The 21,996-nt window shown below is 43.3% G+C and overlaps 1 protein-coding gene across 1 annotated transcript; it reads right to left on the bottom strand.

Moving 5' to 3' along the window:
- Positions 1-520: 520 nt before the first annotated feature.
- Positions 521-17,295, bottom strand: faxdc2 (fatty acid hydroxylase domain containing 2). The gene is made up of 9 exons (XM_088012207.1): positions 17,200-17,295; positions 16,208-16,251; positions 13,535-13,632; positions 9,731-9,834; positions 8,691-8,812; positions 6,175-6,380; positions 5,934-6,039; positions 4,959-5,125; positions 521-1,047 (listed from the first exon to the last, which is right to left on the bottom strand). Exons 1-9 carry the CDS (start codon positions 17,216-17,218, stop codon positions 891-893), a joined length of 1,023 nt encoding a protein of 340 aa, XP_087868333.1. The 5' UTR covers positions 17,219-17,295; the 3' UTR covers positions 521-890.
- Positions 17,296-21,996: the final 4,701 nt, after the last annotated feature.

Genomic DNA, 21,996 nt, shown 5'->3' with positions numbered 1-21,996 from the left:
GGAACAAAAAAAATATATATAAAGTGGCAAAAAATGTAAAATACTTGAATGAGAGCTTGTATTATAACATTTAATATTCCTAATATCTGCTTTGTAGGCTGACGTGATTCGCTATTAGTGTTATTTGTAATTTGTAGTAATTATGCTTTATCCTTTAATAAAGAAAAAAAAAACTGAAAACGCACAAAAAAAACCCTGAAAGCAGCGCAGGAGAGTGATTTCTGACGGAGCAGGAAGTCCCTCTGGTCCAGATGAGATCTGGCTTCCTCTTCCTTAGTGCTGCTAAATCCATATCACTGCTTCACCTACTTTTAGATTTTTTGGGGAAAAGAAAGTTCACAGATAAAATCTCTGGATTTCCATGTTTCAGAGATGAACTTGGGTTTGAATTCTGGTCGACTAGCAGCAGCCAGGCCGAGATGATTCCTCTTCAGTTATGACAATAAAGTCGTACAGTATGCAAAATAACACAAAAACTAAGTTAATATAACCAGAATACAGAAAACACAAAAAGTCGCAATGAAATTGAAATAAAGCGTTTATTACCTGCATTATTTTAAACAAAGCTTATTTCAGTCGTTTAAAGATTTAAATTCTCCACTTTTCTTCAGAATCAAAAGAATGAAAACGTCTGAAACATTTTAATGTTCCTATGAAAATATTCTGCATGTTTTACTGAAAACATCTGGATCTGAAATCAAACGAGACGAAGTTCTGCTGGAACCGACTAACTGGATTCATGACCAGGTTGCAGCTGGAGATGGTCAACATTTCCTTTATCAAATTAACATGTTAACAAATCAAAGCGCTGCAGGAGCTGCCAACGCCGGGGTCAAGGGTTAAGGCTCCCACAATGACCGGGACCCGCTGAGAGGGGAGGTCGGAGGTCGTCACTGGCCCTTCTTGTGGTTTTCGGGGATGCTGTGGGTGAGCGGGGTCAGGCTGGTGAGCAAGGTGTGCCGCTCGTACTGCTTCGTCTGCCGGAAACGGGAGTCGGTGCCGTGCAGCCGGTCCAGAACACCGAACACGCCGAAGCACTGGTTGAACCTGGAACCAGGAGAGGCAGAGATCAACTACCGGCCTGGGGGCCGAACACGGCCCGCCACAGACATTAATGTGGCCCTCCAGAACTCGCCAATCTATCAACGTCAACAGGTCTCTGTTGACAGGTCTCACATTGAGTTTATTCCAGATTTTCTGTAGAAATGGTCAAGCAGCTGCCCCCTGCTGGTGGGAATTAACATTAAATGATGCTAATTCCCACCAGCAGGGGGCAGCATTACTGCTGTCTGAGCCTGACCTCACTTATCCTCAATTACTGTCATAAGCACAAATATTTCAAAATGTTGCAAATGTTTCTAAAGTATCTTCACAAAAACGGACTTTGATTAAATTCTGGAGCGAACAACATGAAAAGATGTTTAGTATTTGAGTTCGTTTGTTTTGAAACCTGAGAGAGATGTTGATGTTTCATGTCTGCGTTCTGCAATGACTGAATGTGACGGGACCATTGGGGTCGGGTTCCTATGGTCTGGTTCCTAAGGTCTGGTTCCTAAGGTCGGGTTCCTAAGGTCGGGTTCCTAAGGTCGGGTTCCTAAGGTCTGGTTCCTAAGGTCTGGTTCCTAAGGTCGGGTTCCTAAGGTCGGGTTCCTAAGGTCTGGTTCCTAAGGTCGGGTTCCTAAGGTCGGGTTCCTAAGGTCTGGTTCCTAAGGTCTGGTTCCTAAGGTCTGGTTCCTAAGGTCGGGTTCCTAAGGTCTGGTTCCTAAGGTCTGGTTCCTAAGGTCGGGTTCCTAAGGTCGGGTTCCTAAGGTCTGGTTCCTAAGGTCGGGTTCCTAAGGTCGGGTTCCTAAGGTCTGGTTCCTAAGGTCTGGTTCCTAAGGTCGGGTTCCTAAGGTCGGGTTCCTAAGGTCTGGTTCCTAAGGTCGGGTTCCTAAGGTCGGGTTCCTAAGGTCGGGTTCCTAAGGTCTGGTTCCTAAGGTCGGGTTCCTAAGGTCTGGTTCCTAAGGTCGGGTTCCTAAGGTCTGGTTCCTAAGGTCGGGTTCCTAAGGTCGGGTTCCTAAGGTCTGGTTCCTAAGGTCGGGTTCCTAAGGTCTGGTTCCTAAGGTCGGGTTCCTAAGGTCTGGTTCCTAAGGTCGGGTTCCTAAGGTCGGGTTCCTAAGGTCTGGTTCCTAAGGTCGGGTTCCTAAGGTCGGGTTCCTAAGGTCGGGTTCCTAAGGTCTGGTTCCTAAGGTCGGGTTCCTAAGGTCTGGTTCCTAAGGTCGGGTTCCTAAGGTCGGGTTCCTAAGGTCGGGTTCATAAAGTCAGGTTTGTAAGGTCGGGTTCCTAAAGTCTGGTTCCTAAGGTCGGGTTCCTATGGTCTGGTTCCTAAGGTCTGGTTCCTAAGGTCGGGTTCCTAAGGTCGGGTTCCTAAGGTCGGGTTCCTAAGGTCGGGTTCCTAAGGTCTGGTTCCTAAGGTCGGGTTCCTAAGGTCGGGTTCCTAAGGTCGGGTTCCCAAGGTCGGGTTCCCAAGGTCGGGTTCCCAAGGTCGGGTTCCCAAGGTCGGGTTCCCAAGGTCTGGTTCCCAAGGTCTGGTTCCCAAGGTCGGGTTCCTAAGGTCGGGTTCGTAAGGTCGGGTTCCCAAGGTCGGGTTCCTAAGGTCGGGTTCCCAAGGTCGGGTTCCCAAGGTCGGGTTCCCAAGGTCGGGTTCCCAAGGTCGGGTTCCCAAGGTCGGGTTCCTAAGGTCGGGTTCCTAAGGTCGGGTTCGGTCGGGTTCCTAAGGTCGGGTTCCTAAGGTCGGGTTCCCAAGGTCGGGTTCCCAAGGTCTGGTTCGGTCGGGTTCCTAAGGTCGGGTTCCCAAGGTCGGGTTCCCAAGGTCTGGTTCCTAAGGTCGGGTTCCTAAGGTCTGGTTCCTAAGGTCGGGTTCGTAAGGTCGGGTTCGTAAGGTCTGGTTCCTAAGGTCGGGTTCGTAAGGTCGGGTTCCCAAGGTCGGGTTCCCAAGGTCGGGTTCCTAAGGTCGGGTTCCCAAGGTCGGGTTCCCAAGGTCGGGTTCCCAAGGTCGGGTTTCTAAGGTCTGGTTCCTAAGGTCGGGTTCCCAAGGTCGGGTTCCCAAGGTCGGGTTCCCAAGGTCGGGTTCCCAAGGTCGGGTTCCCAAGGTCGGGTTCCCAAGGTCGGGTTCCCAAGGTCGGGTTCCCAAGGTCGGGTTCCCAAGGTCGGGTTCCCAAGGTCGGGTTCCTAAGGTCGGGTTCCTAAGGTCGGGTTCCCAAGGTCGGGTTTCTAAGGTCTGGTTCCTAAGGTCGGGTTCCTAAGGTCGGGTTCGGTCGGGTTCCCAAGGTCGGGTTCCCAAGGTCGGGTTCCCAAGGTCGGGTTCCCAAGGTCGGGTTCCCAAGGTCGGGTTCCTAAGGTCGGGTTCCCAAGGTCGGGTTCCCAAGGTCGGGTTCCCAAGGTCGGGTTCCCAAGGTCGGGTTCGGTCGGGTTCCTAAGGTCGGGTTCCTAAGGTCGGGTTCCCAAGGTCGGGTTTCTAAGGTCTGGTTCCTAAGGTCGGGTTCCCAAGGTCTGGTTTCTAAGGTCTGGTTCCTAAGGTCGGGTTCCTAAGGTCGGGTTCCTAAGGTCGGGTTCGGTCGGGTTCCCAAGGTCGGGTTCGGTCGGGTCCTAAGGTCGGGTTCCCAAGGTCGGGTTCCCAAGGTCGGGTTCCCAAGGTCTGGTTCCCAAGGTCGGGTTCCTAAGGTCGGGTTCGGTCGGGTTCCTAAGGTCGGGTTCCCAAGGTCGGGTTCCCAAGGTCGGGTTCCCAAGGTCGGGTTCCCAAGGTCGGGTTCCCAAGGTCGGGTTCCCAAGGTCGGGTTCCCAAGGTCGGGTTCGGTCGGGTTCGTAAGGTCGGGTTCCTAAGGTCGGGTTCCCAAGGTCGGGTTCCCAAGGTCGGGTTCCCAAGGTCGGGTTCCTAAGGTCGGGTTCGGTCGGGTTCGTAAGGTCTGGTTCCTAAGGTCGGGTTCCTAAGGTCGGGTTCGGTCGGGTTCCTAAGGTCGGGTTCCCAAGGTCGGGTTTCTAAGGTCTGGTTCCTAAGGTCGGGTTCCTAAGGTCGGGTTCGGTCGGGTTCCTAAGGTCGGGTTCGGTCGGGTTCCCAAGGTCGGGTTCCCAAGGTCGGGTTCCCAAGGTCGGGTTCCCAAGGTCGGGTTCCTAAGGTCGGGTTCCCAAGGTCGGGTTCCCAAGGTCGGGTTCCCAAGGTCGGGTTCCTAAGGTCGGGTTCCCAAGGTCGGGTTCGGTCGGGTTCCTAAGGTCGGGTTCCTAAGGTCGGGTTCCCAAGGTCTGGTTTCTAAGGTCTGGTTCCTAAGGTCGGGTTCCTAAGGTCGGGTTCCTAAGGTCGGGTTCGGTCGGGTCCTAAGGTCGGGTTCCCAAGGTCGGGTTCGGTCGGGTCCTAAGGTCGGGTTCCCAAGGTCGGGTTCCCAAGGTCGGGTTCCCAAGGTCGGGTTCCCAAGGTCGGGTTCCCAAGGTCTGGTTCCCAAGGTCGGGTTCCTAAGGTCGGGTTCGGTCGGGTTCCTAAGGTCGGGTTCCCAAGGTCGGGTTCCCAAGGTCGGGTTCCCAAGGTCGGGTTCCCAAGGTCGGGTTCGGTCGGGTTCGTAAGGTCGGGTTCCTAAGGTCGGGTTCCCAAGGTCGGGTTCCCAAGGTCGGGTTCCCAAGGTCGGGTTCGTAAGGTCGGGTTCCCAAGGTCGGGTTCCTAAGGTCGGGTTCGGTCGGGTTCGTAAGGTCTGGTTCCTAAGGTCGGGTTCCTAAGGTCGGGTTCGGTCGGGTTCGTAAGGTCGGGTTCGTAAGGTCTGGTTCCTAAGGTCGGGTTCCTAAGGTCGGGTTCGTAAGGTCTGGTTCCTAAGGTCGGGTTCCTAAGGTCGGGTTCGTAAGGTCTGGTTCCTAAGGTCGGGTTCGGTCGGGTTCGTAAGGTCTGGTTCCTAAGGTCGGGTTCCCAAGGTCGGGTTGGGTGGAGCTAAACTGACCGCAGGTGGTGGAAGTCGTGGAACTCGGGTGAAGGCAGGAAGGGGAGGTGGTACCCGCAGTGGGAGATGGTGGTGCTGACCAGAGCCAGGCAGTACCACACACTGGTGGTGGTGATGTGGGACCCCAGCAGGACGGGTCCGATCACCACCGGCAGCATGTTGGAGATCTGATGGAGACACAAACAGAAGCTCCGGTTAGCATGGTCCGGTCGACCCGATTCTACTGGAACCAGAACATCTGCTCCACCTCCAGCTGCTGTGGCTCTGAGTCGAACCAACCAAACCCTCAGAGCAACCAGTGGCTGGAAACATGAAGTGTTTCCATATCAGTTGATATTGATATTCATTTTTTGTTTTAAATACCTGAAATCTTCTCAAACTGGTGATGTGACATTTCCTGTTTTATCCAGTTTTCACTTCCTGCTGGTTATTTTTAAGAAGTTATCTAAAAATAAACCTGAAAGTCCAAGTTACTGAACAGGTTGTTGCTAGGCAACCAAAGAGCAAAACGTCGAGCGGCCTAAATCTCCCAGAATGCTTTGTGGTTCTGGATTGGAGTTCAGTTCAAAACTATTATCAGATGTATTTTCTATTGATCATGTATCTATCATGCATTATTGATTATTTCTCCAGTCATAGCATTAGCCTAGCGCTAGCAGCAGAAATGGCTCCTGGTCTTTAGCCTAAAGAGAAATCCTCCAACCGCTAAAATCCTCCATCTTGTTTCCATCTGGTGAAGAAGGAAGTTGCTCTCAGTGTCTTCAGAGGTTTTTGTCGTTTCCTTCAGTGGTTCTTGGTGCAGCGCCCCCACAGGCCAGGAGGGGAACAGGTTGGTTTTACTCAGAACCACAGCAGCTGGAAGTGGAGCAGATGATGGAGTTCTGGGTCCAGTAGAACCGGGTCGACCGGACTGAAGGAGGGAAACATCCTGAGTGAATCTACTAGCAGTAAACGGAGAAAAAATGGCGGCTGTACCACGTGCTCCAGAGGATGAGCGTAGATGGAGACAACACCGATGGGAGCAGTCCACTCATGGTGCTGCTTGTGGAAATGCTTGTAGAGGCTGGGATGGTGGAACAACCTGAGGATCGACAGACAGATCAGCAAACGTCCCAGGATGTCCCACTATGTCCCAGGATGCCCCACTATGTCCCAGGATGCCCCACTATGTCCCAGGATGCCCCACTATGTCCCAGGATGTCCCAGGATGTCCTGCCTGTGTGAGTAGTAGAACAGGATCTCCTCCAGCATGGAGAACAGGGCGAGCTCCATCAGGCCTCGGTGGAAGGTGGGCAGCTCGGGGCCGCAGGGCCGGCCGGTCCGGCTGGCCAGCAGGTAGACCAGAACCACCATGGGCCCAGAGACCAGCACCTGGTTGAACAGGACGGTCCGGACCGCCTGCCGCAGCTTGGCCGGGTCCACCTGCAGGAACAGACATTGTTCAGCGACCGGACGCCGGTACCTGAGGCTGCTACCGACTCAGTCACAAACTGATGCCTGGAACAGCGCCACCAGCTGGTCAAACATGGCAAAACTTTAATCTGAGCAGAAACTGAACTGAAGCAACGTTTAATTATTCATTTAAAATAAAAAGCAAAATAAATAAGAAAGACGTCACTCAGAGCACAGAACATAGAACTAGACTGAGTAGATCTGCCCTTATGGATCAGACACTTTATCTGCACCAGTATAGATATTGATATTAGATCAGTGAACATTTTAAATGTTTGTCATGATTTGCTGCTTACTGCAGCTTTTTCTACTTTTATTCACATTCAAAATGATTTTCTATGTAATGAATGGATTTTATTAAGAGAAATTGGTCTCAGCAACAAGAATAATCTGGATTATTTTCCTTGAAAACTATTTTACTGCATCGACTGATTGTGATGTAAAATCAGATCCATAATGTTGGTGAATTTCAGTCAGTTATTTTATTTCATTTAAAAACCTGAATTAAAGTAACAATTAGTTAATTGGTGTTGAAGTTCTTAGTTCATCTGAGTTTCTCACTAATATGATCAAAACTTTGCCCATATTCTGATCATGTCATCATTAAATAAACTAAATTAAAATCACATAAATAAGTTTGTTCACATACATCGCTACAGAGAAACACACAGCATCATCATCACTTCCTGTCTTCCTCTTCTTTGTGGTCTCCAGCACAAGTAACTTCCTGTTGATGTGAAAATTGTTTCCGTTGCAGTTTAGGAAAATGGAGTCGAAAACCTTTTTATTGAAAAACTTGACTTTTAAATTTAACATTTTAATTCAGGAAATGTGAAACTGCAGAACCATCAGGCGACTGGAAATGCAGCAGCAGACATTTTGTTTTCTCCGTGGCTGTAAATATAAAAACTGCAGCTGGAATCAGCATGTTCTGGATCTGATCAATAATCATTAAAGTTTTTATATCTATGAGTCGGACTTTGCTCAGAGGCAGACCGACAAACCGGCGTCACGCTCAGCCCCGATGTCCTTTCTGATAATCTGAGAACGTTCTAAGATTATCGTTTAATCCCGGCTGATCGGGTCGCTCCAATCTAGAATTTGAAATCTAGAATGGGGATTATTCAGCATGTTGGATTGTCTTGGATTATCACATCCTATGGTTTTTCCCCAGTAGGAGCGAGAGCGCCGCCTGCTGGATGTGACAGGCAGCCAATCAGGAAGCACAATAACATCAACATGAAGGGGAGCCCCAAACACGGAGCTGTTGCCATGGTAACCCAGAGTGCGGCAGAGATCGGAGACCAAATGTGGAAACAAGGTGAAAGTTATTCAAGGAACATCAGCAGAACCAGTCAATCCATCCAGCAGCTTCCCGGTAACCATGAGCTGCTTCATTACAAAAATACTAATTTTCTTCCACTAACTTTGCTGTTTTTAGATAAATGTCATGAATTTTACGCACAAGTTCCTAAATGTTTTTATGAGAGAGAAAAATCTTTGTGTTTTATTTTACATTTTCAGTTTAAGAAATAAACTTTAAGCCGGCGGTGTCCAAAGTGGGTCCTGGAGGCGTCCGCCATGTTTTATTCTCTGCCTGCTGGTTCAGCAGGTCGATGTTCCTCTCAGGCCTCTAATGATCTTCATCGGATCCAGGGAGAGAATAAACCTGCAGGATGCCGGCCCTCAGGGACCACTCTGGGGACCCCTGGTTTAAACTATGAGAAAAATTACAGAAACTATTGGAAGGCCACGTTTGTGCAGTTGTTGAATTGCAGTCACAGGGCCGCACAAAGTTCATCCAAGGGCCACAGACGGCCCCCGGGCCGCACTTTGAGCCCCCCTGAGGTAGACTGTAGCTCTGACTGGTAAAACATTTACTGCTGTTTGGGTCAACGGTTTAAAATTAGTGGCTTTATCTGTCAATTTGTGCTCATTAATTTCAGTGGAATCAGAAAAACTGAAAAAATTTAATCATAATTAAATTTGAAACAAAAATGAAAATAATTTTAATTCAGCAGATCGACTCTCATCTGATTCCGTCACTCTTTAGTCCAAAACTTTCTCTGTTTGTTTCGTCTTTTCTAAATGAATCCAAACCGTCGGCCATGTTTGTTTACTCTCAAGTTTTACAGACGCTGCTGAGTGAAACTGGTTGGTGCGGCTGGACGCCTCAAACGGACGGCTCTGGTTTTTTAATCGGATTCGGTGCGGTCTCTGGGGTTTAGAAAATCGGCCGACTAGTCCAGAATCTGAACAAGGCCTTAGAGAGGAACCTACCGGGTCATTCCTGCCCTCCTGGATCCGGTACCGAGTGATGAAGGACGGTTTCCCAGACGTGTCCACCAGCAGCAGCAGGCCGTTCAGCATCCAGAACACCGAGGTCGGGGCCAGCATGGTTCCTGTCCCGGAAGAAACAGACCGGGTCCAAACGTCAGAACCGGGTCCAAACGTTATAACCCAAACCGGGTCCAAACGTCAGAAACGGGTCCAAACGTTATAACCCAAACCGGGTCCAAACGTTATAACCCAAACCGGGTCCAAATGTTATAACCCAAACTGGGTCCAAACGTTATAACCCAAACCGGGTCCAAACGTTATAACCCAAACCGGGTCCAAACGTTATAACCCAAACCGGGTCCAAATGTTATAACCCAAACCGGGTCCAAATGTTATAACCCAAACCGGGTCCAAATGTTATAACCCAAACCGGGTCCAAATGTTATAACCCAAACCGGGTCCAAACGTCAGAAACGGGTCCAAACGTCAGAACCAGGTCCAAATGTTATAACCCAAACCGGGTCCAAACGTCATAAACAAACATGACTTAAACTTCATGCCTTGAAATCAGCCTCTGTTTGTAGAATTTGATTTAAATCAACCAAATATCCAGATTTCTGTTGGAAACAGGTCAGTGAATCTGAAGATATTATTATTATTATTATTATTATTATTATTATTATTATTATTTATTATCCGACAGTTTCAAACTGATTCTTTTCTGATGTTGCCTGGAGATGATTGATGTTTGAGGTTCTAGTTTCTCTGCGACAGACTGGTGACCTGTGACCTGTCCAGGTGACCTGTGACCTGTCCAGGTGACCTGTGACCTGTCCAGGTGACCTGTGACCTGTCCAGGTGACCTGTGACCTGTTTTGTTTCCGTCATAAATCTGATGGACGCAGATCGATGGAGATTCTCCAACCTGAAGGTTTCACAAACTGATGGTAAAAATATTAATTTCTGCCTCAGATCGGTGACCTTTGACCTGAAGGGGAACAAGACCTGGAGCACCGATTCTCTAGCATGAATTTTCTTACCTACGAAGAACAGCGCAGCATCATGACCTTCAAACAGCAGGTAAACCTGCGTCCACAACTTCTGCCAGAAATCTCCTGAAGCTCCCCAGAATCTCTGAAGATGCCTGGAGTCAGAGGTCAGAGGTCAGAGGTCACTCTGCTTCTTTTTTTGTTGTTGAAAAGACGAGGAAAACCTGATTTATATCAGATAACTAAACCATAAACAGTTAAAGCATCACAATATTCATAACAAAAAACACCTGCAGTAGAAAACATTCATCCATAAAATGCACAAAAATTATGTTCAATATTTAATTTCTGTTATATAAATATTGCTTCAATCTGGGTGTGAGAAAAACATTTTAACTGTAAAACCTGTTTATTAGTGATGCTGATTATAATATAAATGATTTTTGTTAATGTTAAATAAAAATGATCCACAGAACCAAAACTACCGAACAGATTCATATAAAAATGATCAGTTTTTATAGTGAGAAATTCTTAGCCCAAACCAGAGGTGGCGCTAGACTCCTTTGTTCTGCCTCATTTTGACAGACGGCATAAAAAATCTGTCATGTTCTGTTTTCACCCGTCAAATTAGAATCATATTAATGTCGGCTGTTGAGACGCATTTTTATGCGGTTTAGTTCAGATTCACCTGAACCTGAATCCAGATGCCGTCACACATCTAACATTTTCTCCGTAGTGACACAAACAAATCAACCCTCCAGCAGCAGCTGATCCAGAACGCTGCTGCTGGAGTTCTGACGAGAACCAGGAAGCGTTGTGGACCAGAACGCTGCTGCTGGAGTTCTGACTAGAACCAGGAAGCGTTGTGGACCAGAACGCTGCTGCTGGAGTTCTGACGAGAACCAGGAAGCGTTGTGGACCAGAACGCTGCTGCTGGAGTTCTGACTAGAACCAGGAAGCGTTGTGGACCAGAACGCTGCTGCTGGAGTTCTGACTAGAACCAGGAAGCGTTGTGGGGCTCATCACACCAGATCTACAGATCTACACTGGCAGCGCAGCGCACTGCACAGGTTACGCTCTAATTAACTTTTATTTATTTCCTCAGGATAAACTGCCGGCTCCTTTAGACTATAAATGGATTAACTCAACGTTGCATCTCTTTAGTTTTCTCTGGTCTGGAATTAAAGGCTCCATTTCTCCCAAAGGTTTTGAACGCTCTTCCTAACCAGACGCTCCAAATCCTCCGGTCCGTAACTCTTCAACAGGCCGTCGGCTCCGGTCAGAAAGACATTTAGTTCAGAGTCCAGGAGATGATGTTCAGAAAGGATTTTTTTTATTGATTGACTTTAGTTGCCTCTGCGGTGAAATCTTTGTGTAAAGTCTGTAATGTCTGCCTGTTTGCACCAGTCAGAGGTGTAAATTATAACCTGTCAAATGACCGACAAGCTTTAAATTTTCTCGTTATTTAAAAAAATAACCGGTCAAATACGGAAAATATTCCATTAATGCAAACTGGTCCAAACAGAACCAGTAAGTATTATTATGTTATAGTAGTAATAATAATATATCCTTTAGAATATTAGTTTCTGTCATGATTCGTTCCCTGCCTTTGTCTCTTCTGTTCATTATTTTACCACTCAGTTAACCTGGTTAGCCGTTAGCATGTGCTGTGATGGCATTAGTTAGCCTGGTTAGCCGTTAGCATGTGCTGTGATGGCATTAGTTAGCCTGGTTAGCCGTTAGCTCGGTGCTGTGATTGGCATTAGTTAGCCTGGTTGGCCGTTAGCTCGGTGCTGTGATTGGCATTAGTTAGCCTGGTTAGCTGTTAGCTCGGTGCTGTGATTGGCATTAGTTAGCCTGGTTGGCTGTTAGCTCGGTGCTGTGATTGGCATTAGTTAGCCTGGTTAGCCGTTAGCTCGGTGCTGTGATTGGCATTAGTTAGCCTGGTTGGCCGTTAGCTCGGTGCTGTGATTGGCATTAGTTAGCCTGGTTGGCCGTTAGCTTGGTGCTGTGATTGGCATTAGTTAGCCTTGTTAGCCGTTAGCTCGGTGCTGTGATTGGCATTAGTTAGCCTGGTTGGCCGTTAGCTTGGTGCTGTGATTGGCATTAGTTAGCCTTGTTAGCCGTTAGCTCGGTGCTGTGATTGGCATTAGTTAGCCTGGTTGGCCGTTAGCTTGGTGCTGTGATTGGCATTAGTTAGCCTGGTTAGCCGTTAGCATGTGCTGTGATGGCATTAGTTAGCCTGGTTGGCCGTTAGCTCGGTGCTGTGATGGCATTAGTTAGCCTGGTTAGCCGTTAGCTCGGTGCTGTGATTGGCATTAGTTAGCCTTGTTAGCCGTTAGCTCGGTGCTGTGATTGGCATTAGTTAGCCAGGTTGGCCGTTAGCTCGGTGCTGTGATTGGCATTAGTTAGCCTGGTTGGCCGTCAGCTCGGTGCTGTGATGGCATTAGTTAGCCTGGTTAGCCGTTAGCTCGGTGCTGTGATGGCATTAGTTAGCCTTGTTGGCCGTTAGCTCGGTGCTGTGATTGGCATTAGTTAGCCTGGTTAGCCGTTAGCTCGGTGCTGTGATGGCATTAGTTAGCCTGGTTAGCCGTTAGCTCGGTGCTGTGATTGGCATTAGTTAGCCTGGTTGGCTGTTAGCTCGGTGCTGTGATTGGCATTAGTTAGCCTGGTTAGCCGTTAGCTCGGTGCTGTGATTGGCATTAGTTAGCCTGGTTGGCCGTTAGCTCGGTGCTGTGATTGGCATTAGTTAGCCTGGTTGGCCGTTAGCTTGGTGCTGTGATTGGCATTAGTTAGCCTTGTTAGCCGTTAGCTCGGTGCTGTGATTGGCATTAGTTAGCCTGGTTGGCCGTTAGCTTGGTGCTGTGATTGGCATTAGTTAGCCTTGTTAGCCGTTAGCTCGGTGCTGTGATTGGCATTAGTTAGCCTGGTTGGCCGTTAGCTTGGTGCTGTGATTGGCATTAGTTAGCCTGGTTAGCCGTTAGCATGTGCTGTGATGGCATTAGTTAGCCTGGTTGGCCGTTAGCTCGGTGCTGTGATGGCATTAGTTAGCCTGGTTAGCCGTTAGCTCGGTGCTGTGATTGGCATTAGTTAGCCTTGTTAGCCGTTAGCTCGGTGCTGTGATTGGCATTAGTTAGCCAGGTTGGCCGTTAGCTCGGTGCTGTGATTGGCATTAGTTAGCCTGGTTGGCCGTCAGCTCGGTGCTGTGATGGCATTAGTTAGCCTGGTTAGCCGTTAGCTCGGTGCTGTGATGGCATTAGTTAGCCTTGTTGGCCGTTAGCTCGGTGCTGTGATTGGCATTAGTTAGCCTGGTTGGCCGTCAGCTCGGTGCTGTGATGGCATTAGTTAGCCTGGTTAGCCGTTAGCTCGGTGCTGTGATGGCATTAGTTAGCCTTGTTGGCCGTTAGCTCGGTGCTGTGATTGGCATTAGTTAGCCTGGTTAGCCGTTAGCTCGGTGCTGTGATGGCATTAGTTAGCCTGGTTAGCCGTTAGCTCGGTGCTGTGATGGCATTAGTTAGCCTTGTTGGCCGTTAGCTCGGTGCTGTGATTGGCATTAGTTAGCCTGGTTAGCCGTTAGCTCGGTGCTGTGATGGCATTAGTTAGCCTGGTTAGCCGTTAGCTCGGTGCTGTGATTGGCATTAGTTAGCCTTGTTAGCCGTTAGCTCGGTGCTGTGATTGGCATTAGTTAGCCTGGTTGGCCGTTAGCTCGGTGCTGTGATTGGCATTAGTTAGCCTGGTTAGCCGTTAGCTCGGTGCTGTGATGGCATTAGTTAGCCTTGTTGGCCGTTAGCTCGGTGCTGTGATTGGCATTAGTTAGCCTGGTTGGCCGTTAGCTCGGTGCTGTGATGGTCGTACCACGTCAGCGAGTTTCCAAAAGCAGCCAGGAACAGGATTCCAGATCCGATGACAAAAGCAGCTTTCTTCACAGAATCCCACAGTCCTCCTGCTGATTCCTGGAAAACAAACCAGGGCTGTGAACAACAGAGGAGCATCAGAGTTCACCAAGCAAACAAAACACAAAATATCCAACGAGGAATTCTGCTGCAGATTACAGAGCAAACACATCTTAGTTCACTGGAAATAAAACACAGCTTACAAACAACAGCAGGAGCTTAACCTAAGTTAATAATTCCTTAATATTGATCATAAAGTTTCAGTTCCACTGACAGATTATTTCATTCAGAGCAAGATATAATAATCTGCCAATGACACCAGAACGTTTTCATCAATATTAATGAATTATTAACTTTAAAAAGTTTCTGTATCTTGCTGAATTGTAACAGTTTTTTTTTCATTTCAAGTGAGGCAGACCAAACCTTTGTGGTCAGATTTTGTGTTTTTACAGTGCATAATGGAGATAAACTGTAAAACAACAGCTGCCAACAGTTAGTCCAAAGGTGCGTTCAAAGACAGTACGACATTCTCCTTCTCCACAGTGGGAAACAGGAGACGTCCAGTCAGCAGGGATTAAATTCGAGTCGCATTCCTCAGGCCTTCACCTCGGCCACCTCTACCGTAACCATGGCAACCGCGGGAACAGCGCCGCCTCGGTTGTTTCTGTGTTTCTTCTTGGTTCGAACAGAAAGTTCTGGTTTCATTTTCACCAAATTAAACCATAAACTTGAACTTCATCATTACACTGTAAACAATCATCATTCAGTCTCTGCTTCACCAATGAAAACACTTTAAAATGTTACTCGTCAGGTTGAGCTTGTTGTTGTGTAACAAACTCATTAAAATGCATATAAAGGCCTGTAATAATCAGAAGGTTTGAAAAGTTCAGGGTTTTTATTACAGTTTAGTTTGATTTTGTTGTGACTTTTTGTTGTATAGAGTTTTAATTAGTTAAATCTTATTTAGTTTTAGTTGTTCTTTTCATACTTTGGTTCAGTTTTAGGAGCAGAATTAAAAAAGCTCAAAGTATTGTGATTATGTAAACATCGATAGGGTTATGAATATTCAACAGAAGAAACTATTTGAATAAAAATAGATTTAATTATTGTTGAACTCTGGAGTTTTCTAACAACTTTTGTGACTGTAATTTACTGACAGCTGACAAACCGCTAGTTTGAGGGAATAAAAACTAATTTCACATCAGTTTGAAATGGTAACTAAAACTATTCATAAACACAAAAATGAAGGATAATATTCCTATAATTTCAGTATGTTTTATAAATGCATGATGATAGTTCCAGTTAGTTTTAGTTTTTCCCCACTAACAATCACATTTTTATTTATTTAGTTAATAAAAATGTTTTTCTTTATTTCAGTTTTCCTTATTTCATTAGTTTTAATAATTATAATAACTTTGCTGAATAGGGATGACATAAATATTGTCATAAATATCATTGATAATTTACCTCCAATTTAGCTGGAAATAAAGTTTTTCAATGTAGTAATTTTTATAAAGATTAATAAATTATGACAAGGCAGAAATAAAGATGGTATATGTCACAAACTGAACTTTTACAGCTGCACAAACAAAACAAACATAATTGATGCACCTTAAATATTTCAGCTGGTACTCATAGAAACTAAAGTTTTATTAAAACCAAAGGATTATGAAAACAACACCCAAAGACAAAAGGCAAATGAATAAAAAGGTCAGGTTAATGACTCAGCCTTTTGTGAAACTGATCATCTGCTTCTTAACTTGTTACATAACTGAACATTGTTTTCTGACTGACAGATTTATTTCACAAAATTCATCCAACAGTTAAAAATACTAAAATCAGATCTGAGCACAAAGCCGGAGTCGTCTTCATTCCTCACAAATCACACAGATTATATATAACACTAAAATAAATTACATTAAATAAATTATCACCACAGTTAGCAAACTGCTAAGCAGCAAACTGTTGCCTAGCAACGGGAGCAGTTAGCTTGAAAAATTTTCCAGCTAACCGAAAGCCACAGAGACAAAAGTAAAAAATGTAATATTCTGAGTATATGGGTAAAAACCTTTTTATCATTTCTACTAAATTTAATTTTTTTATTCTACACTGCAAAAAGTCTAAATCTCACCAAGTAGTTTTGGTTTAGTTTAGTGTCAATATATCAATACACTAGAAATAAAACTAAACTTTTCAGCTAATATTGATTAAAAATTACTAATATTGTTCTACCAGTAGAACAATATTACTTATATCAGAAAAATGTTTTGTTCCACTGGGAGATTATTTCACTTATGACTAAACTGTTTTCATCAATATTAAGGAAATATTGACTTGAAACCAGCTCACCTATCTGGCTAAACAGTTACTTATAAGTGAGTTTCATTGTATTTCAACTGAACTAAGATGTTCACACTAGAAACTAAACCAAAAATACTTGGTGAGATTTTGTGTTTTTCAGTGTACTTTCATCCAACTATATATTAATAGATTAAATTATTATACTGTAATAATGATGTAGCATTTTATCAGCAGCAGTAATAAGAATAGTTGTTTTTCTGTTTTAAATGAACTCTGTGTGTTAAACGTTAAACTTGTGGTTTTTACTCAGGACTTTGCGGAGATGCGCTCTCACCTGTTGGCCGCTGCCTGCTGAGCTCTTCTCGGCTCTCCCCGTCTCTGCAGACAAACAGAGACAGTGTATCAAACTGGGTCAGTTTCACAACAGCATGAATGTAGGGGACAGGGTTACCGTGTCCACATGAAAACCAGAAGAAGGAGGTCTGCAGCCGCAACATGGCCGACAGCAGAAGACTGAAGGAATATTCTCAAAGTTTGAACTTAAAATGACCAAAAACATGTTTTAGTTTATGATTTTAAAGCCATTCTCCTGGTGAAGTTTAGGGGAAGAAAATACATTTGCAGTATTTGCTACACCCAAAGACTACCTGTTATTTTCACACAAACATGTGACTTGTTGCTGCGCTGTCATTTTATTATTTTAATCTCCTCAAATATCTTTTTTCATCTATTCATGGTACAATAATCATCTAAGTGCTGTCTGGAAAAAATCAGAGCAGGATTACACATAATCCAGTTATAATCCATCTTTACAGTGAATGTACATTTTTCCATCACTACAGAGTAAAAATGAGGCAAAAAGCAGCCAATGATTATTTTTAACAACAAATCTATTAAATAATTATCTAAAACATCAACTACCACTGAAAACCAAACCATTATCTTTCTCCACCACAACAGTTTTATTTCAACGCTACTAAATAATCAAGAATGAATGTTTATTTTCAACATAAGAAATACAAAAAAAAAACAGTCATAACTGTGACGCATTTCCAGGCTTCATTCCTGATGGAAAATTAATCCAATGGGAAATTCAAATGTATAGATTAAGCCTATTAAACCAGATCAAATTTATCTTTGTCAGTGGAAGTTTTTTAAATGTATTTTTTAATGTTCCAGAAAACAGAAGCACAGGGCAAAAGGTATGATTCTGTTTCTATGAGAACAGAATCATAGAAATCCATAAAGAAGCCCATAAACGCCGCTGAGCTTTTATTAAATAACCTTCAGGCGGATATTATGATGACAGGTTGGACAGAAACTCACCGCGGCTCTTCGTCTCCATGTTTCCCTGCGGGTTTTCCTCTCTGCTCCTCCTGCAGCCAGCTGACACATGAACTCACAGCCGCAGTTTATTTACTTCTGAAGGACGCTCCTGATTGGCTGGTCCCTGGTCAGCTGACACAGACCGAACCCGGAAGTAAGCTCCCGCCTCTCCCGCTGTGTTTTCCTGCAGGTCACAGGTAAAAGGTTGAGCTGCTCACTGTCTATAAATGATTAGAGAACATGTAGGGGTCAAAGGTAATGGAAAACAACGCTGTAATCATTTTAATAAATACCAATTTTCACACTTAAACTACAAGGACTTACAGTATGCAATGAAGGGAAATAATTATTCGGTCTTCTGCTGACTCAAATGAATTATTTTATGATTTTTATTCAATTTCATTTAATGAAGCAGATATTCTATCTCTAAAAGTGACATATTTTTATTATTAGAGAACAAATCATAACTTTACTGCTCCAACTTGCAGCATATTTCGACAAATGGCATGGAATAAAGATATGAGCTCTCTGGGATTATTTTTGGGATTGCTTCATTTAAACAAAATTGTGGGGAAAAGAAAAAAATATTTTGTTCTTTAGAAACTGAACTACTGAAATTTCTAACAAAAAGTTGTTTACAAATAAAAAGTTATAAATATAAAGTGATAACATCAGAAAAAGCTTACATTTATGTTTATAGATTAGAAATATAAAAGTACCCAGCTAAAAAAAGAAATGCTACGTATATGTAAAAAATACTGTATGAGTTACTTTGCTGACGGTAAAACTGAATGTGTTTTACTAAAATTTAGAGAAATTTGAACAATGTTAGGGTTAAGAAAACTTTTTACCAACTGACATAAAAAACCGACTGCAGTGTTTTATTACGAAACTGAATCTGATTGAACTGAACTAGCTAGCTTCAAGGCTAGCTAGTTAGCTAACTGTTTATATCATTAAAGCAAGCATTTGTTTTGTAAAGTGCATTGTGGCAAAAATGTTGTTGCTGTATAAATAAAGATAACAAAATTAACATATTAAACCATTGAGTTAATAAAGTCTTTCAGAATCATTTTTATTTTCCCTCAACATTTTTGGGTCTTTGTCTATAAAATGTTGTGTTTTTGTGAGGTCCCAGCTGCTGACATCAGCCAAAATATCAAAGTATTTATAGCATTTTTAGCATGCAGCGAGTCAGAGACGTGATGTCTGAGGCGTTAACGTTGGTGTTGTGCGTCTCAACTATCAGCTGCCGCTCCCTAATTGTGCTGAACTTCAAGCCCATCCGGTGCTGCAAACACACGTGACTCTATTATCAGTCATAATCAATGTTCTCTCTAATTGTTAACATAAGTCTGGAAATTGTTTTTGAAAACATTTTCAAAAACATCTTTAAACACGCCTGCAGAGCAGAGCTTAACTTTTCACAACAGAATTCATTTTCACAGGTTAAATTTAAAATTCCAGCAGTCCGATCATTTATGAAAACTTTTATTACTCAGGTGCTGCACATGTGGCCCTAAATGATGAAAGAACAACGTGTTACATCAAAATCACTGACTGACACTTTAGCCGTTTACCTTCACTCCTCTGATCAGATAATAGAATATTTCCTCCAGCAAGACAATGACCTGAAACACAACTCCTGCTCAACTCTGGATCTGCCCAAAACCAACAAAACAAAGGTTATTGCTTGGCCTAGTCAAAGTTTGGACTGAAATCCCTTTGAGAGGCTTTTTAATTACCTCAAGGAAACGTTGAGATGGAACTAGAAAATCTTCTGGTTTGACTGAAGAGTCGACCAAATTCCTCTGAAAAACACCGACTGTCATTTACTGCTCAACTCTGGTTTGGGGAAAACACTTTTCACATCAGCAAGGTTTTATTATTATTATTATTATTATTATTATTATTATTATTATTATTATCATTATCATCTGTATTCGCTGATCGTTTAGTTAGATAACATTGAAACATTCAAGCATGAAAATTTTCAGTCATCCCTAAATAGTTAAAACTTCAGCATTTTACTTCAAATTCTTCTGTCTGTAATATTTCTGTTTGCTATATTTTCATGTCTTCAGCTTCTCTTCCTCACACTAAAGGTCAAAATATCATCTGAGGTCATCAGTCAGCCTTTCATCACTGAAGCTTTGACTCCAGGTTAAAGTTGAATTCTGATGTAGTCCCACTCGTCTCATTCCTACCGTACACCTCACCACTGTCTCACTGGCTGCGTTTATCTGAACCTTAAAATTGTCCAAATTGAAATTACAAAAAAAATAAAAAATTGCATAATGAAAAGATGCCAATTTAAAAAAAAAAAAAAACTGAAGATTTTTTATAAAAAGTTTTTGTGTGGGCATTTTTCAGTTGTATGGAAATAGATTTATGAGACACATGATCACTATCTGGATGTTACTACTGGCAGAAATGCAGAAGAAGACGACAGGAAGTGGAAGCAGGATGATGTTTTTCTTTTCTTATGTAGCTGGCTCCACCATAACTCTATAATCTATAATTGTTCTATAAAATGGCCAACTACACTTTCCTGAAAACGCTACTCCCAAGTAGGCGAGGCTTGTGGCCAACGTCTCCTCTGATTGGTTGATAAATAATGAGCGCTAGTTGCTGAATTATGAATACATTTCATGTAACTGTTTACATCCCTGATTTTTAATACCTTATTGCGTGAGCAAGCTTATTCATGTATGAGTTTGATTTAATTTCTTAATGAAAGGAAACTGTTGGTTTTCGACCTTAACTGAACGTAGACGAAGCCTAGAAATGATGTGTTGGTTCTGCATGTAATTCTGCAGAAATTTATGAACTTCTTGAACGTGTTCAAAACAAACACATCAGGCCTTTACCTGAAACCATCCTCTGCTCATCAGGTTCACAGTTGCACCTACAATTATTCAGCATGTTGGGTTTAACTACAAAATATATCAACAAAATATATAAACTAGTTTGTGTGTTTCAGTAGCAAGCAGAACATCTTTTGGTTGTAATCAGGTCTGAACTTCTGACATTACAGAGGAACCTGAATATTGAAACTGTTTATTTCAAATCCCAGAAGATCTTCAGGATGGATGACTGTCAACACGCCGCTTTCTTCTGACCAGCGGAGATAAACATAGAATACATTCTGTTCAGGGCTTCAATATTTTGGTAAAAAATAGTGTTCAGCTAATTTTATTTAACTGTATATGTTGTTGTTTTTTGTTTTGTTTTTTTGTTTTTTTTTGTTTTTGTAATTTTTTTAAGTTGGATGTTTAAACTTTTAGTTGGGGTTGAATCATTTTAGCTGCATGTGTATTTCCCAACAGTTGCTATAGCAACCATGTTGTGAACTGATAGACCGACCACGATAGTTTATAGTATTTTTATCTTTAAATTTGCATTTTGTGCGGTGTGCAGAAGATGCGCCAGCAGAAGTCTGGAGTCAAATATCCAGCTCAGGTGAGACCCCTGGTGGACATCTGGTATCACTACACCCGGAATGCTGAGTGCTTGTTATGCAAAGGGAGAGTTTTGCTGTTTTTTTCGAATTTTAAGGAGATTTAATTATGTCTTCTGAAATTACATCCTTTAGGATATATTTAGATAATTACAAATCTGATTAGAAATAAAATGAATTTTGTAATTACTTTTAGAGCTAAGTGTAATATTTAAAATTAACTAAACCTTTTCCTGATTCTAATTAGTCAACAAATGAGCTGTGTGTTGCTTTTTTACTGTTATTATTTTAGAAATATTTTTGTTTTTGGTAGTGTTGGCTAATGAAACTTTCCCAAACTTGTTCAGATACTTTTTGGCAGACTGAGATGTGTTCTTTTTACATTTTAAATTTGACTTAAAGATTACATGTGGAGTTCCTCAAGGCTCTATTCTCGGGACACTCTTACTGAACATCTGCATGCTCTCCTAATTCAGACTATGGAGTTTTACAACATCTCTGATACCAGCCGCTGTGATGAATAACTTTATCAAGCTGTGTCACCACATGATCACTGTCCTGTAGGAATAACATTTTATCCCAATTTAATGCAGAAAATACAGAAATAATTGATTTTGGTAAAAGAAAACTGCAACATTAGAGATCAGTGCCCAGGTACAGGCTTGATGTGGCTAAAGATCAGATAGCATGCCAGAAAATTAGGGGCTGTTATGATCTCAATACCAATAAAATAACATCCGATTACAGTGAATGAGCCTGCTGCTGTAGCATAGCTGCTAAAAAAATGAACACAGGAAACATTTTTGTGTCTCTTTAAGACCATTTTTTTCAAATACTGATTCCAAAAAAAGTCAGGCAAAATGAATCCTAAAAGCTCTAAAACATAAAAGTCATAATTATTTTATTAATTTTATTCAGTATAACATACTGTCCACTGGCAGCCGCATTAAAACATCTGAAGTTTTCTTTACGAACCACTTAGGGACAGAAAACGTTGCTCTGACTTTTGACTTCAAACAGGGAAAGTTGAATGAGATAGAAATCACCTGCCAGGGAAAATTCCTGCGGGAAAATTAAATCTATATTTCTATGGAGCTTAACAGCAGAGGGATGCGTTTTCTCCAGAGTTCTCGTGTTCACATTGGTTCAAGAGCGACTTAACTATGACTGTTCCAGGCTCAGTCCACCCAGACCTTTGAATGGTCTTAGCTCCCTGTTGCTTCTTTCTTCCTTCCACTCAACTTTCCACTCTGTGGAGCCATTTTCCTGAGCACTGACTCTTTGGCTTTGTGGATGGAGTCATGGCCGTCAGCTGGACAGCTGTCACTGACCCGGAT

The sequence above is a fragment of the Poecilia mexicana genome, unplaced genomic scaffold (genome assembly GCF_051168715.1).
Source record: "Poecilia mexicana isolate PSO_F unplaced genomic scaffold, ASM5116871v1 scaffold_14, whole genome shotgun sequence".
In the NCBI taxonomy this organism is placed as follows: Eukaryota; Metazoa; Chordata; class Actinopteri; order Cyprinodontiformes; family Poeciliidae; genus Poecilia; species Poecilia mexicana.
This window is presented reverse-complemented; position numbering and strand designations above follow the sequence as displayed.

Excerpts from the sequence above, each read along its gene's own strand:
- faxdc2 (XM_088012207.1), bottom strand. Across the intron at positions 8,813-9,730 it reads TGCTGCGCTGTTCTTCGTAG|GAACCATGCTGGCCCCGACC; the intron begins GTAAGAAAATTC and ends CTTCCGGGACAG. Across the intron at positions 1,048-4,958 it reads CACGACTTCCACCACCTGCG|GTTCAACCAGTGCTTCGGCG; the intron begins GTCAGTTTAGCT and ends TCCTGGTTCCAG.